The sequence below is a fragment of the Mesoplodon bidens genome (genome assembly GCF_964165515.1).
Source record: "Mesoplodon bidens genome assembly, chromosome: 19".
Lineage (NCBI taxonomy): Eukaryota > Metazoa > Chordata > Mammalia > Artiodactyla > Ziphiidae > Mesoplodon > Mesoplodon bidens.
The window spans coordinates 29,888,577-29,903,047 of NC_138179.1; the positions used below are offsets into that span (position 1 = coordinate 29,888,577).

At 47.6% G+C, this 14,471-nt stretch overlaps 1 protein-coding gene across 1 annotated transcript; it reads left to right on the plus strand.

Moving 5' to 3' along the window:
* Positions 1 to 10,089: 10,089 nt before the first annotated feature.
* PLD6 (phospholipase D family member 6) lies at positions 10,090 to 13,568 on the plus strand (the record flags this gene model as incomplete). Its single annotated transcript, XM_081219068.1, has 2 exons — positions 10,090 to 10,510; positions 12,856 to 13,568. 2 exons carry the CDS (start codon positions 10,090 to 10,092, stop codon positions 13,101 to 13,103), a joined length of 669 nt encoding a protein of 222 aa, XP_081075194.1. The 3' UTR covers positions 13,104 to 13,568.
* Between the last annotated feature and the right edge of the window lie 903 nt (positions 13,569 to 14,471).

Genomic DNA, 14,471 nt, shown 5'->3' on the forward strand with positions numbered 1-14,471 from the left:
TAATTTTCAGTCAGTTTTAGCTCATAGTACAGTCGCAGGTTCCGATCTCCTACCCCCAGCCACATGGCAGGGCCGTACACGTGTTTTTGGAGCAGCTTGCAGGAACGAGGGTGGGTAGAAAGGATCCTGTCCTCTGAATATCAGGGCGCTATGCCTGATCGCTGATTGCTGCTTCTGATCAGAGTGCAGATGAAGAGGGGGCAGCCACTGTCGCTGCGCCTCCCCCTCTGGATGACAACCTCTCCCTGCTTCATTTTTGCCTTCCACCTCTCAGGAGTCAGACAATAAAGAGTAGGACACTCAAAAACAATTGCATATATGAGAAAATTTAAAAGTGACTGCACATCCAGGGAAGGGCTCAGAAAAGACCTGAGAAAAACTGAAGTTTATACCTCCAGCTGATCCCTGGCAAAGAGCCTACAACAGTAAAAATAAATAACAAACCAGTAAACACTGGGGAAGGGGGAGAATCTGATTTCCAGAGTTACGCTATTACTAGATTTAAATGTCCAGTGTTCAGCAAAAACAATAACAACAGCAACAAAATCACAAGGCATTCAAAGAAACAGGAAGGTCTGTTGAAAGGAAAAAAAGAATTCAGCAGAATCTGTCCGTGAAAAAGACTTAATGGCAGACATATTAGCCAAAGACTTTAAAGCAACTGTTAAAGATGCTCAAAGAGGGCTTCCCTGGTGGCGCAGTGGTTGGGAGTCCGCCTGCCAATGCAGGGGACACGGGTTCGTGCCCCGGTCCGGGGAGGATCCCACATGCCGCGGAGCGGCTGGGCCCGTGAGCCATGGCCACTGAGCCTGCACGTCCGGAGCCTGTGCTCCGCAATGGGAGAGGCAACAACAGTGAGAGGCCCACGTACAGCAAAAAAAAAAAAAAAAAAAAAAAGATGCTCAAAGAACTAAAGATGTGGAGAAAGTGAAGAAAATGATGTGTGAACAAAATAAAAATATCAAAGAAAACCAAAAATATTACGGAGCCGAAAACTGTAGTAACTGAAGTGAAAAATTGACTAGAAGGCTTTAAAGACAATTTGAGCAGGCAGAAGAATCAGTGAACTTAAAGATAGGACAGTGGAAATTATTGAGGCTAAGGAACAGAGCCTAAGAGATCCATGGGACACCATTGAAAGGACCAACATATGCATTGTGGGAGCCTGAGAAGAAGAAAGAGAAAGAGGCAGAATATGTGAATAAATAATGGCTGAAAAATTTCCGAATTTCGTGAGACACATGAATATAAACATATAGGCGTGCCTTAGAGGTTGTGAGTTTGGTTCAAGACGACTGCAATAAAGCGAATATTGCAATTAAGTGAGTCCACACGAATTTTTGGTTTCCCATTGCATATGGAAGTTATGTTCACACTATCCTGTGGTCTTTTTTTTTTAATAAATTTATTATTTATTTTTTGGCTGCATTGGATCTTTGATGCTGTGCACGGGCTTTCTCTAGTTGCGGCGAGTGGGGGGCTACTCTTCATTGTGGCGCATGGGCCTCCTTGTGGTGGCTTCACTTGTGGAGCACGGGCTCCAGGCGCACAGGCCTCAGCAGTTGTGGCACGTGGGCTCAGCAGCTGTGGCTCACGGGCTCTAGAGTGCAGGCTCAGTAGTTGTGGCGCATGGGCTTAGTTGCTCTGCAGCATGTGGGATCCTCCCGGACCAGGTCTTGAACCCATGTCCCCTGCAGTGGCAGGCGGATTCCCAACCACTGCGCCACCAGGGAAGTCCCTATACTGTGGTCTATTAAGTGTGCAATAGCATTGGCTAAAAAGAAAAAAAAAGTACATACTTTAATTTAAAAATACTGTCAAAAAAATCCTAACCATCATCAAGCCTTCACTGAGCTGTAGTGGTAACATCAAATATCACTGATCACAGACCACCAATTCAAATATGATAATAATGAAAAAGTTTGAAATATTGCAAGAAACACCAAAATGTGACATGAGAGACATAAAGTGAGCAAATGCTGTTGGAATGATGGTGCCAGTAGACTTGCTTGATGCAGGGTTGCCACAAACCTTCAGTCTGTAAAAAACAAAAAACAAAAAACACAGTATCTGCCAAGCACAATAAAATGAAGAATGGCCTGCACAAGAAGCTAAACAAATTCCAAGTAAGATGAACTCCAAAAGATCACAAGACATGCAGTCAAACTTTCAAAAGACAGAGGACGGACAGCAGAAGCAAGAACTACAATTCTGCAGCCTGTGGGAGGAAAACCACATTCACAGAAAGACAAAATGAAAAGGCAGAGGACTTGGTACGAGATGAAGGAACAAGATAAAACACCAGAAAAACAACTAAATGAAGATATAGGCAACCTTCCAGAAAAAGAAATCAGAATGATGATAGTGATGATGAATGATGATCCAGGACTTTGGAAAAAGAATGGAGGCAAAGATCGAGAAGATGCAAGAAGTCTTTAACAAAGACCTAGAAGAATTAAAGAACAAACAAACAGATGAACAATACAATAACTGAAATGAAAAATACATTAGAAGGAATCAGTAGCAGAATAACTAAGGCAGAGGAGCGGATAAGTGACCTGGAAGACAGAATGATGGAATTCACTGTTGTGGATGATCCTGGGTCTGGGAAGATCCCACATGCCGTGGAGCGGCTGGGCCCGTGAGCCATGGCTGCTGAGCCTGCACATCCGGAGCCTGTGCTCCGCAATGGGAGAGGCCACAGCAGTGAGAGGCCCGCGTACCACACACACAAAAAAAGACCTAAATAGACATTTCTCCAAAGAAGACATACAGATGGCCAAGAAGAACATGAAAAGCTGCTCAACATCACTAATTATTAGGGACATGCAAATCAAAACTACAGTGAGGTATCACCTCACATCAGTTAGAATGGGCATCATCAGAAAATCTACAAACAACAAATGCTGGAGAGGGTGTGGAGAAAAGGGAATGCTCTTGCACTATTTGTGGGAATGTAAATTGATACAGCCACTATGGAGAACAGTATGGAGGTGCCTTAAAAAACTAAAAATAGAATTACCGTATTACCCAGCCATCCTACTACTGGGCATATATCCAGAGAAAATCATAATTGAAAAAGACACATGCACCCCAGTATTCACTGCAGCACTATTTACAATAGCCAGGTCATGGAAGCAACCTAAATGCCCATCGACAGACAAATGGATAAAGAAGATGTAGTACATATGTACAATGGAATATTACTCAGCCGTAAAAAAGGAACGAAATTGAGTCATTTGTAGAGATGTGGATGGATCTAGAGACTGTCACACAGAGTGAAGTAAGTCAGAAAGAGAAGAACAAATATCGTATATTAATGCATATTCGTGGAACCTAGAAAAATGGTACAGATGAACCGGTTTGCAGGGGAGAAATAGAGACACAGATGTAGAGAACAAACGTAGGGACACCAACGGGGGAAAGTGGCCAGGGGGGTTGGTGGTGGTGGGATGAATTGGGAGATTGGGATTGACATATATACACTAATATGTAAAAAATAGATAACTAATAAGAACCTACTGTATAAAAAAATAAAATTCAAAAGACAATTAAAAAAAAACTTTCAAAAGACAAAGAGCAAATCTTGAAAACAGCAAGAGAGAAGTGAATCCTCAGTAAGAATATCTGCAGAATTCTCATCGGACATTTTGGAGGCCAGAAGACAAGGAGGTTGATATATTAAAAGTCTAAAACAAAAAAGTCAACCGAGAATCCTCTATCCAGTAAATCTGTCCTTCCAAAGTGAGGGAAAAATCAAGACATTACCAGATAAAAGCTGAGAGGTTTGTTATCATTAGACCTGTCCTGCAAGAAATGCTCAGGGGAGTCCTATAGGATGACATGAAAGGACAGTGGACAGTACCTCAAAGCCCTATGGAGAAATAGAGATCTCAGTAAAGATAAATACATTGGCAATTATAAAAACTAGAATTACTATAACAATGGTTTGTAACCATACCTTTTGTTTTCTATAACCAAGAAACATACCTTTGAAGAAAAAAATATTAATGTGAAAGCTTGTGTTACTGTAACTTTGGTTTGTAACTCCAAATTGTGTTTTCTACACAGTTTAGGAATACATTTAGAAGAATTATTAGTTTATGTTTTGTGGCACATGACGTATAAAGATGTAATCACCAAAAGGGTGGGACAGAGCTGTAAAGGAGGAGGATTTTTGTTATTGAAGTTAAGCTGCTATAAATTTAAATTAGAATGTTATAACTTTAGGATGTTAAATGGAAGCCTTATGGTAACCATAAGGAAAATGGCTACAGAATACACAGAAGAGGAAATTAAGAAGGAGTTTAAACAACTCACTGCAAAAAAAAAAAAAAGAAAGAAAGAAAAGGAGACAGGAATGCAAGAAATGAGGAACCAAAAATCTATAGGGCATACAGAAACATAGGCTTTAAGTCAAAAACGTTTACAAGAGACAAAGAAAGACATTATATATTAACAAAAGGCTTCTGTATAATAAAGTACAGCAAGAAGATATAACAATTATAAACACGTAACTAATGACCAACCATCAAAATATATGAAACAGAAACTGAGAGAATTGAAGGGAGAAATAGTTCTACAATAATAGTTCTACCCCACTCACAATAATGGATTAAAAAAACAGACAGAAGATAAATAAGGAAACACCTAAACACCACGATAAACCAACTGGATCTAACAGACATTTACATAGCACTCCACACAACAGCAGCAGCATACAGTCTTCTCAAGTGCACTTGGGACATTTTCCAGGATAGACCATAGGTTAGACCTCAAATTAAATCTCAGTAGATCTTAACATATAGATATCATACAAAGTATCTTCTCTGACCACAAGATGAAGTTCGAAATCAATAACATAAAACTGGAAAAGTTACAAAGTTGTGGAAATTAAACACTTCTTTTTTTTGAGTATAGTTGATATACAATGTTGTGTCAGTGTCAGGTGTACAGCCCAGTGATTCAATTATACATGGACATATATTCATTCTTTTTCAGATGTTCTCATATAGGTTATCACAGAATATTGAGTAGAGTTCCCTGTGCTCTGCAGTAGGATCTTGTTGGTTACCTATCTTATATACAGTAGTGTGTGTGTGTTCATCCCAAGCTCCTGATTTATCTCTCCCCTCACGTTTCCCCTTTGGTAACCATGTTTCTTTCTGTTTCGTAGGTACATTCATTTGTGTCATATTTTAGATTCCACATATAAGTGATATCATATGGTATTTGTCTTTCTCTTTCTGACTTACTTTAAGTAGTATGATAATCTCCAGGTCCATCCATGTTGCTGCACATGGCATTATTTCATTATTTTTTATGGCTGAGAAATATTCCATTGTGTGTATATACCACATCTTCTTTATCCATTCCTCTGTTGATGGACATTTAGGTTGTTTCCATGTCCTGGCTATTGTAAATAGTGCTGCGATGAACATTGGGGTGCATGTATCTTTTCAGATTATGGTTTTCTCAGGATATATGGCCAGGAGTGGGATTGCAGGATTATATGGTGATTCCATTTTAGTTTATTTATTTATTTATTTATTTATTTTGGCAGTACACGGGCCTCTCACTGTTGTGGCCTCTCCCGTTGCGGAGCACAGGCTCCGGACACGCAGGCTCAGCGGCCATGGCTCACGGGCCCAGCCGCTCCGCGGCATGTGGGATCTTCCCAGACCGGGGCATGAACCCGTATCCCCTGCATCGGCAGGTGGACTCTCAACCACTGCGCCACCAGGGAAGCCCTCCATTTTAGTTTTTTAAGGAACCTCCATACTGTTCTCCATAGTGGCTGTACCAATTTACATTCCCACCAGGAGTGTAGGAGGGTTCCCTTTTCCCCACACCCTCTCCAGCATTTATTGTTTGTAGACCTTTTGATGATGGCCATTCTGACCGGTGTGGTGGTACCTCATTGTAGTTTTGTTTTGCATTTTTCTGATAATTACTGATGTTGAGCTTCTTTTCATGTGGTTTTTGGCCATCTGTATGTCTTCTTTGGAGAAATGTCTGTTTAGATCTTCTGCCCATTTTTTGATTGGGTTGTTTGTTTTTTTGACATAGAGCTACATAAGCTGTCTGTATATTTTGGAGATTAATCTCTTGTTGGTCACTTTGTAAACAACACACTTATTTTTTATTTTTTTGAATTTATTTTATTTATTTATTATTTTTGGCTGCGTTGGGTCTTCGTTGCTGTGCGCAGGCTTTCTCTAGTTGTGGTGAGCGGGGGCTTCTCACTGTGGTGGCTTCTCTTGTTGTGGAGCACGGGCTCTAGGCATGTGGGCTTCAGTAGTTGCAGCACGTGGGCTCAGTAATTGTGGCTCGCGGGCTCTAGAGCGCGGGCTCTAGAGCGCAGGCTCAGTAGCCGTGGCTCACGGGCTTAGTTGCTCTGTGGCATGTGGGATCTTCCCAGACCAGGGCTCAAACCTGTGTCCCCTCTATTGGCAGGCATGTTCTTAACCACTGCACCACCAGGGAAGTCCAACAATACACTTTTAAACAACCAATGGATCAAGAAGAAATTACAAGGGAAATTAGAACAAATGAAAATGAAAACACAATATAACAAAATTTATGGGATACAGTGAAAGCAGTGCTGAGGGGGAAATTTACAGCTACAAATGCTTATATTAAAAAAGAAGAAAGATCTGAGATCAATAACCTAACTTTACAACTTAAGGAACTAGAAAACAAGCTAAACCCAAAGCTAGCAGAAGGAAGGAAATGATATAGATTAGAATAGATTGGAAAGCTTAGTATTTTTTGTTGGAAAAAACCTCCTGTTTCTTTGGATGTCTAGTAAGCTTTGGTTGACAACTGGACATTTTTGATAATAGAGTGTAGCAACTCTGGACTTTATTTTTCTGAGGTGGTTGTCCTTTGGAAACTTACCTGGACTTAAACTTCAGCATCTCTTCCCCTGCACTGTGCAGCCACTGGTGTGTCTGCTCGTTTTTAAAAAATTATTTTTATTTATTCGTAGGGGTCACCCCTGAGTCTTTCTAATGTGGTAGTCAGCAGTGATTTTGGTTTAACCCAAATACTTTGAGCCTGTAGGCCTCATACCCTCTGCTGATCAATCTGGGTTGGGGAATGCTTTCAAGCCCCCCTTGGCTTTCACTTTTCCCCATGCTCTCCTGCGTCTCTCCCACTCATACATTGCTCCCCAGTTAGCCAGGGATGTGTGAAGAACATAACTCAGCCCTTTTATGGTTTTCTCACTTCCAGGATGCCTGTCACTTTTTTTTTTTTTTTTTTTTTTTTGCGGTACGCGGGCCTCTCACTGTTGTGGCCTCTCCCATTGCGGAGCACAGGCTCCAGACGCACAGGCTCAGCGGCCATGGCTCACGGGCCCAGCCGCTTCGCGGCATGTGGGATCTTCCCGGACCGGGGCACGAACCCGTGTCCCCTGCATCAGCAAGCAGACTGTCAACCACTGCACCACCAGGGAAGCCCACTGTCACATTTTTGACTGATCTGCTGCTTGCCTTAACTTGGACTGCAAGCTTGGGCTGGTAAGGCTGCGTGTTTTGATCATTCATTCACAACTGAATCCACCATTTTTGGCCAGCAAAACTGTAGGTTTTTGCAGCCAATCCCACATTGGTAAGACGACTACTTTTTCCAACCAGGGTTGAGGGGTGGGTTTTGAAGGGATGGGAGCCTCAGTCCACAAGGCCACGGACTCCTGCTGCTCCTATCCTAAGCACTGCCAGGTTTTAAAAGCTAACACTTCTCATTTTGTTTTCTGCCTTTGGGGTATTTCCAGTGCCCTGAAGTTGTTGTTCTTGACCATTTTCCCCAGTTTTATGGGTTTTTTTTGGTTTTTGTTCTTTGCTGCACTGCGAGGCTTGTGGGATTTTAGTTCCCTGGCCAGGGATCAAACCCGGGCCCTCAGCACTGAGAGCTCGGAGTCCTAACCACTGGACTGCCAGGGAATTCCCAATTTATGTTTGTTCTTTGCAAGGAGGAATTGAGCACCTCTTTATACTGCCGTAACAGGAAGTCCTTCTCATTCTTTATTATCATTTCAAATGAAGAAAGTGAGGCTCAAAGGGATGAAGCCACTTGCCTGAGGTCCTGCAGTTAGGAAGTAGGGGAGCCAGAATTAAACTCAGGAGCTCTATTTAAAAAGTTTTATTGAAGTATAATTGACATATAAGGAATTATACTTATTTAAGCCACGTAATTTGACAAGTTTTACATATGAATATGCCCGTGAAACCATCGCTACCACCAAGATAATAAACATATCTATCACATGTCTCTTTCTAACCCCTCCTGCCCTTCCCTCACCTCTAGGCAACCAGAGATCTGCTTTCTGTCACTATAGTTTGCATTTCCTAGAATTTTATAGAAATGGAATCATAAGTCTGTACTCTTTTTTTCTGGCTTTTTTCACTCAGCATAATTGAAATCCATCCATGTTGTAATATATATCAATAATTTATTTCTTTTTATTGCTAAATATTATTCTGTTGCATTAATATGCAAAAGTTTATCTGTTGATGGATATTTATGTTGTTTCTAGATTTGAGTTATTACAAATAAACCTGCTCTGAACATTTGCATACAAGTCTTTGTGTGGGATATGCTTTCATTTCTCTTTGGTCATACCTAGCTAGGAGTGGGACAGCTGGACCATATGGAAGGTGTGTGTTTAACATTTTAAATAAACTTTTAATTCAGAATAATTTTAGATTTACCAAAAATTTCAAAGATAGCAGAGAGAGTTCCATATACCCCTCACCCGGTTTCCCTCATCCGTTAGCATCTTCCATTACTGTAATTCATTTGCCAACGTGAAGAAACTGACATTGGTACATTACTATTAAACTCCAGACTTTATTTGGATTTCACCAATTTTGTCACTAATGTCACCTTTCTGTCCCAGGACCCAATGCATGTAGTTGTCAGGTCTCCCCAGTCTGCTCTGGTCTGTGACAATGTCCCAGCTGGTCCTTTCTTTCAGGACCTTGGCAGACGTGAACAGTACTGGCCAGGTGTCCTGTGGAAAGTGACAGCATGTCCTCCAACCTCGGCTTCCGATGGGTTTTTACCTCAGGACTGAACTGGGGCTACGGGCTTCGGACACCGAGATCACAAAGCGAAGGGCCTCTCATCACACCCTCTCAGCGCGGGTGATGTCAGCGTCACCTGCTCAGGGCGGTGTTGGCCAGCTCTCTGCGGGCAGAGTTTTCTTTCCTCTTTCCCGGTGGCAGTCGCTCAGCTGGGCTCACCCTCAAAGGGGCAGATTTTGTTGCAGCTCCTTTGGGAGGGGGTGTCTGCATTTAAATATTACTTGGAATTCTTCTGTACAGCAGATTGTATCTTCTCTCTCATTTCTTTTTTTTTTTTGAAACTTGAAAAAACTCTAAATATATTTATTAATACCAATAAAAGTTCATTTTTAAAGGGAAAATTAAAAGAAAATAAAATGTAACATTAAAAACATGATAAAGATGAAACTCTAGAAAGTGAGTTAGTTGATTGTTACGATCTGGCTAAATCAATTTTATCTTGGGACTTGGTTTTCTCTTTTTTTTGGATTTTTGAATTTTATTATTTTTTTATACAGCAGGTTCTTGTTAGTCATCAATTTTATACACATCAGTGTATACATGTCAATCCCAATCGCCCAAGTCATCACACCCCCCCCCACCCCCCCATCTCTCATTTCTTTACTCATTTACTTCACTATAGAAATAGTGTATATTTAAACTTGGGTTATAATCCAGTTCTGCATTATTCATGCTGTTCCTCAAGTTGTTCCAGTTTTGGTCACTGTGGGTCTTCTCTGGTTGCCTCCTGGGTCCTTTGGGCGTCGGGCACGCAGGCGCAGTGTGGGCGGGCGCACGTAGGCGGCAGGCGGGCGCGCAGGCGCAGTGGGCAATGGGCGCCGAATGCGCAGGAGCAAGTGCGCCGGGGCGGAGGGCGCACGTGGCCCGTGGGCGGCAGGCGCACAGGCGCAGTGGGCGATGGGCGCTGAATGCGCAGGCGCAGGTGGGCGGCAGGCGGGCGCGCAGGCGCAATGGGCAGCGGGCGCACGTGGTAGGCGGGGCCTCAGACGCCGCGTGCGAGATGTGGCCGTTACGCTGGCAGGTGGTGGCTGCTGTAGCCGGGGGCCTAGCGCTGGCCCTGGAGACGCTACCCACTGTGTTGCGCTGGCTGTGGGCCGGGCGGCGGCGGCGGCGGCCGCGGCGCGAGGTGCTGTTCTTCCCGTCGCAGGTGACGTGCACCGAGGCCCTGTTGCGGGTCCCGGGCGCCGCGCCCTCGGGCTGCCAGTGCAACCTGCCCCACGGCGAGAGCTCGCTGAGCCGCCTGTTGCGCGCCCTGCTGGCTGCCCGCGCCAGCCTCGAGCTCTGCCTGTTCGCCTTCTCCAGCCCGCAGCTGGGCCGCGCAGTGCAGCTGCTGCACCAACGCGGGGTGCGCGTCCGCGTGGTCACCGACTGCGACTACATGGCCCTCAGTGGCTCACAGATCGGGCTGCTCCGCAAGGCAGGTAAGCCGGGCGCGGAGCCGGGGAGGCGGGAGGCAGAGCCAGGATGGCGTGGGTGTTTGGGGATGGGGCCTGAGGACCGGGGAGACCCGCTCGCGTCCCCTCGTGGCCTTGCGAGGTCTGGGGAAACTCCAGGGGCTCCTGAGGAGCTTCTGTGCAGAGCGTCTGAGCCCGCAACTTGGGCGACAGCCCCGGGGTGGGGGGCCGAGGCTGGAGGCAGGTCGGCCAGCAGAATCTGGTCAGGGCGCAGGTGTGCAGAGAGGCTGCGTCTGCTTAAAGACCAAAGGGAGGAACAGGCTTTTCCCCTTAAACTCGTTAGTGAATTTCATTTTGGAGCTTCTGAAATGAATTTTTTAAATTTAATTTAATTTTATTTTTTGGCTGCGTTGGGTCTTCGTTGCTGCGCGTGGGCTTTTCTCTGGTTGCAGCGAGCGGGGGCTACTCTTCGTTGCGGTGTGTGGGCTTCTCGTTGCGGTGGCTTCTCGTTGCGGAGCACGGGCTCTAGGCGTGCGGGCTTCAGTAGTTGTGGCTCTCGGGCTCTAGAGCGCAGGCTCAGTAGTTGTGGCGCACGGGCTTAGTTGCTCCGCGGCATGTGGGATCTTCCCGGACCAGCTCGAACCCACGCCCCCTGCATTGGCAGGCAGCTTCTTATCCACTGCGCCACCCGGGAAGCCCTGAAATGAATTTTTAAAATACACTACAACGTGGAGCTGAAATGTTTAGTTGGTAGCAGTTAATGTGTTTCTCCAGCTACAAAATGTCAGGGAAGTCAGGTCTTTGGCCGGCCTGCCTCTCTCACTGGGATGGGGACAGATGAACCTGGATGTGTGAATAATTTTGAAGACGTTCTAAATTCACATCCTGCCTTACCTGTGAATTCTGTTTGCTCCTCCTGCCTCAGTGTGACGTTGTGTCCTGTGTGAGCTCTTCGGAGTCTGAACCTCTTGCCCTTCTCTCGATCACTGAGGCACCCAGGAGGGACATTCCTGCACCAGCATCTGTTTTACCTGTCAATTCTGGTGGCCGCTGTGGCCGAAAGACGCATGGGGCCTTTAAGAACTGTCCTGACTTCTCTCAGCCCAGCTTGCACGGGCCTCTTGCCCGCTCTCCTGATGGGAACACGCTTCAGTCTTGTGCTGCTTTTCCGTCTGCTTCCGTGTGGGCAGGGTTGGAAACCTAGTGTAAATGTTGAGGACCGTTGACTTCCGCTCTTCCTGGTAGCCATGTGTTGTCCTGGTCTGTTGGTTCTTTTGATGGGGGAAACTTGGCTATGTTTCGGCATAGCAGTTGTATTTTGTTTAGGTTTTTAGAGAACCGTAGAACCTCGGGTTTGGGAAGAACCTTAAAGGGCCCCGCGACCAGACTCCGTCTAAACCTTGATACCCCTCTGAGGGCATCCAGGCCGTCATTTGTCACTCATTGTTGAACCGGTCTCTCTGTGAGCCTGTATTTACCTGGTCTGGTTCCGGACTCTGGCACAGTGCTGAACAGCACAGTCCCAGTGGGAGGCTGACTGCAGCAGGAGTCCTGAGGTACCAGGAAGGGTCAGGAGATGTCGCAGGACAGCTGCCCGCGGCGTGACACGCATGAGGGCCTATGCTGTCATGTGAGGAGTGGCAGGCGATCCTGTGGTCGAAGGTGGGAGTCACGAGGAGGGGCTGCCGGGTGCACCTAGGGCTCCGTGAGCTCCAACGGGCAGAGAGGCTGTGCGAGCGGGGTGGTCACAGGGCCAGAGCCGTGGCTTCAGGTCCAGGGCTGGGTGTCTCCTGCGCTGTTCCCCCCGCCAGGCTTGTCCCCCTTACAAGGTGCTGACAGCAGGGGATCTGCTTCTCGGCCTGAGTGAGACCTTAGGGGCAAGTGAACCCAAGCAGATGGGTTTTGCACCAGTCGCCACTGGATCGTCCTGGAACCAGTAACTGAAGGATGATGCGTGTTGTATGCCCTGGATGGGGTGGGGAGCCTGCCCCGGATCAGGGGCTGGGAGCAGGGCATGTTCCCAGAGGAACTGAGTCACGCGTCCCTGCCGCCACCCGGCCCTCGGCTCTGTGGTCTTCCCCATCCCGATGCCCCTGTGTCCTCCACGCCACCTCCTGGGGCTGGTGGGGCGGGTCCCTGCCTGGCTCAGTCGCGGTCACCATCCAGACGTGATGGTGCCCGTGAAACCGGACACAAGCACGATCAGTCATGTGAACACATCCATGCTGCAGGAGCCTGAACTGTAGTGATGGGTGGTGAGAGGAGGGGCTGGGGGGAGGGAGTGAGGGGCTCCAGCGTGGGGTGATGAGGTGGAGCGCCAGCCGGAGGCTCTGTCGGGGTGACAGGCAGCAGTGACGTCTCACTTTTTGCAGGGATCCAGGTCCGGCACGACCAGGATCTGGGCTACATGCACCACAAGTTCGCGATCGTGGACCGGAGGGTGCTGATCACGGGCTCGCTGAACTGGACCACTCAGGCCATTCAGAGCAACCGGGAGAACGTGCTCGTCATGGAGGACGAGGAGTACGTGCGGCTCTTTCTGGAAGAATTTGAGCGGATCTGGGAGGAGTTTAACCCGGCCAAGTACACCTTTTTCCCTCAAAAAAAGAGAAGTCGCTGAGACGCCTGCACGTGGGGAGGTGGGGCCGGTGTCCCTCGAGGTGGAGCGACCCTGGGGGGCCACGGCGACATTCCCGCTAGGAGCCGCACGCTTCCGGGGCCGGAATCGACGTTCTGTGCAAGGAAAGCCAGTCCCGTTAAATTCTCCTTTGTTAAATGGTACAGTTCCTTAGAGAGTGTCGGGGTTTACGAGGAAGAGGCCATGCTGCAGCGGAAGGGCGGGTTTTTGGACCGCGTGCCGGGTGCCCCCGTCAGGGTTGCGCATGCAGGGAGGGGCCAGCGCCTCGTCATGGAGGCCGATCCGAGCCCCTTTCCTGGTTCTGGGGCCTCCCCGGCTTCCCCTGAGCCGTCGGTCCAGCCCTCGGGCCCCTCAGTGCTCCCTCAGCCCCCATCCAGCTGGCGGAACCTGGATGGCCAGAGGGTGATGGTCCCTCCCTCCCTGCTGTCTCCAGCTCCTGGGGGGAGGGGCGGGGGATGGCACGGCGAGGCGGAGTAGCCATCATCCTTGGGAATCACTCAGTGGTCCACCTCGTCCACTCAGTGGACGAGCACTGAGAGCTTGGTGCTTGGCAGCCCCTGGTGTGTAAGGTGAAGTGAGCAATCGTAACACGTGCAAACAGTGTCCAGAAGCTGCTCCTCTTTCCACGTGCTAGGATTTAAATTTTTAGTATTCTCACATTCAGAGAAATTCGGTTGTGCATTTAGAATTGACCTTCACCGTGACACTCATGGCTTTGCTCCATATCACCGAGGCGAGGTGCGTCCCAGGGGTGGCCTCATGGGCTGTCCTGGTTCCCTGGGCAGGGATGTGACCTGTTGGAACTGCCCCGGAGGCAGCTCCGAAGACATCTGGGCAGCAGTTGCTCTCTCCTGTCGCTCAGGCCCGGTGGGCACCCCTGGGTCTCCTCCCTCATCTCCCAGCCCCTGGGGACCCCTCCCCCACATGGCATGTTCCTCTCGATTTAAAGTTACTTCTGACTTAGAGTGTTAGGTAGGTAAACCCGAAACTTGGCTTTCCTTACTCAACCAAAGCTGTATTCTCAGATTGGAAGTCACAGACGTGGCTTCACAGTGACCGTGTTTCTCCCCTGAGCTGGGCCCGCCGCTTTGAATAAACGCGCTCTCCCCTAGTCGACTAGCGTTGTGTGTTTCTGCCTTTTGTTCATTCAAATGGTGGCTGCTTATTAAACAAAACTTTTTTTGGTGGTGGGGGGCACATCCAGCTATTTAGAAACCGTTGGCCAAGGCAGGAGCCTCTCGAGGAGTGAAGACTTGGGGGTGTCGCTTGGGGGACCCCCAGTGTCTTCCGAGTGTCCGCCCGGCCCGCACAGGACCTGCGCCTTCCTTCCGGAAGCGGGCAGTGTCCAGA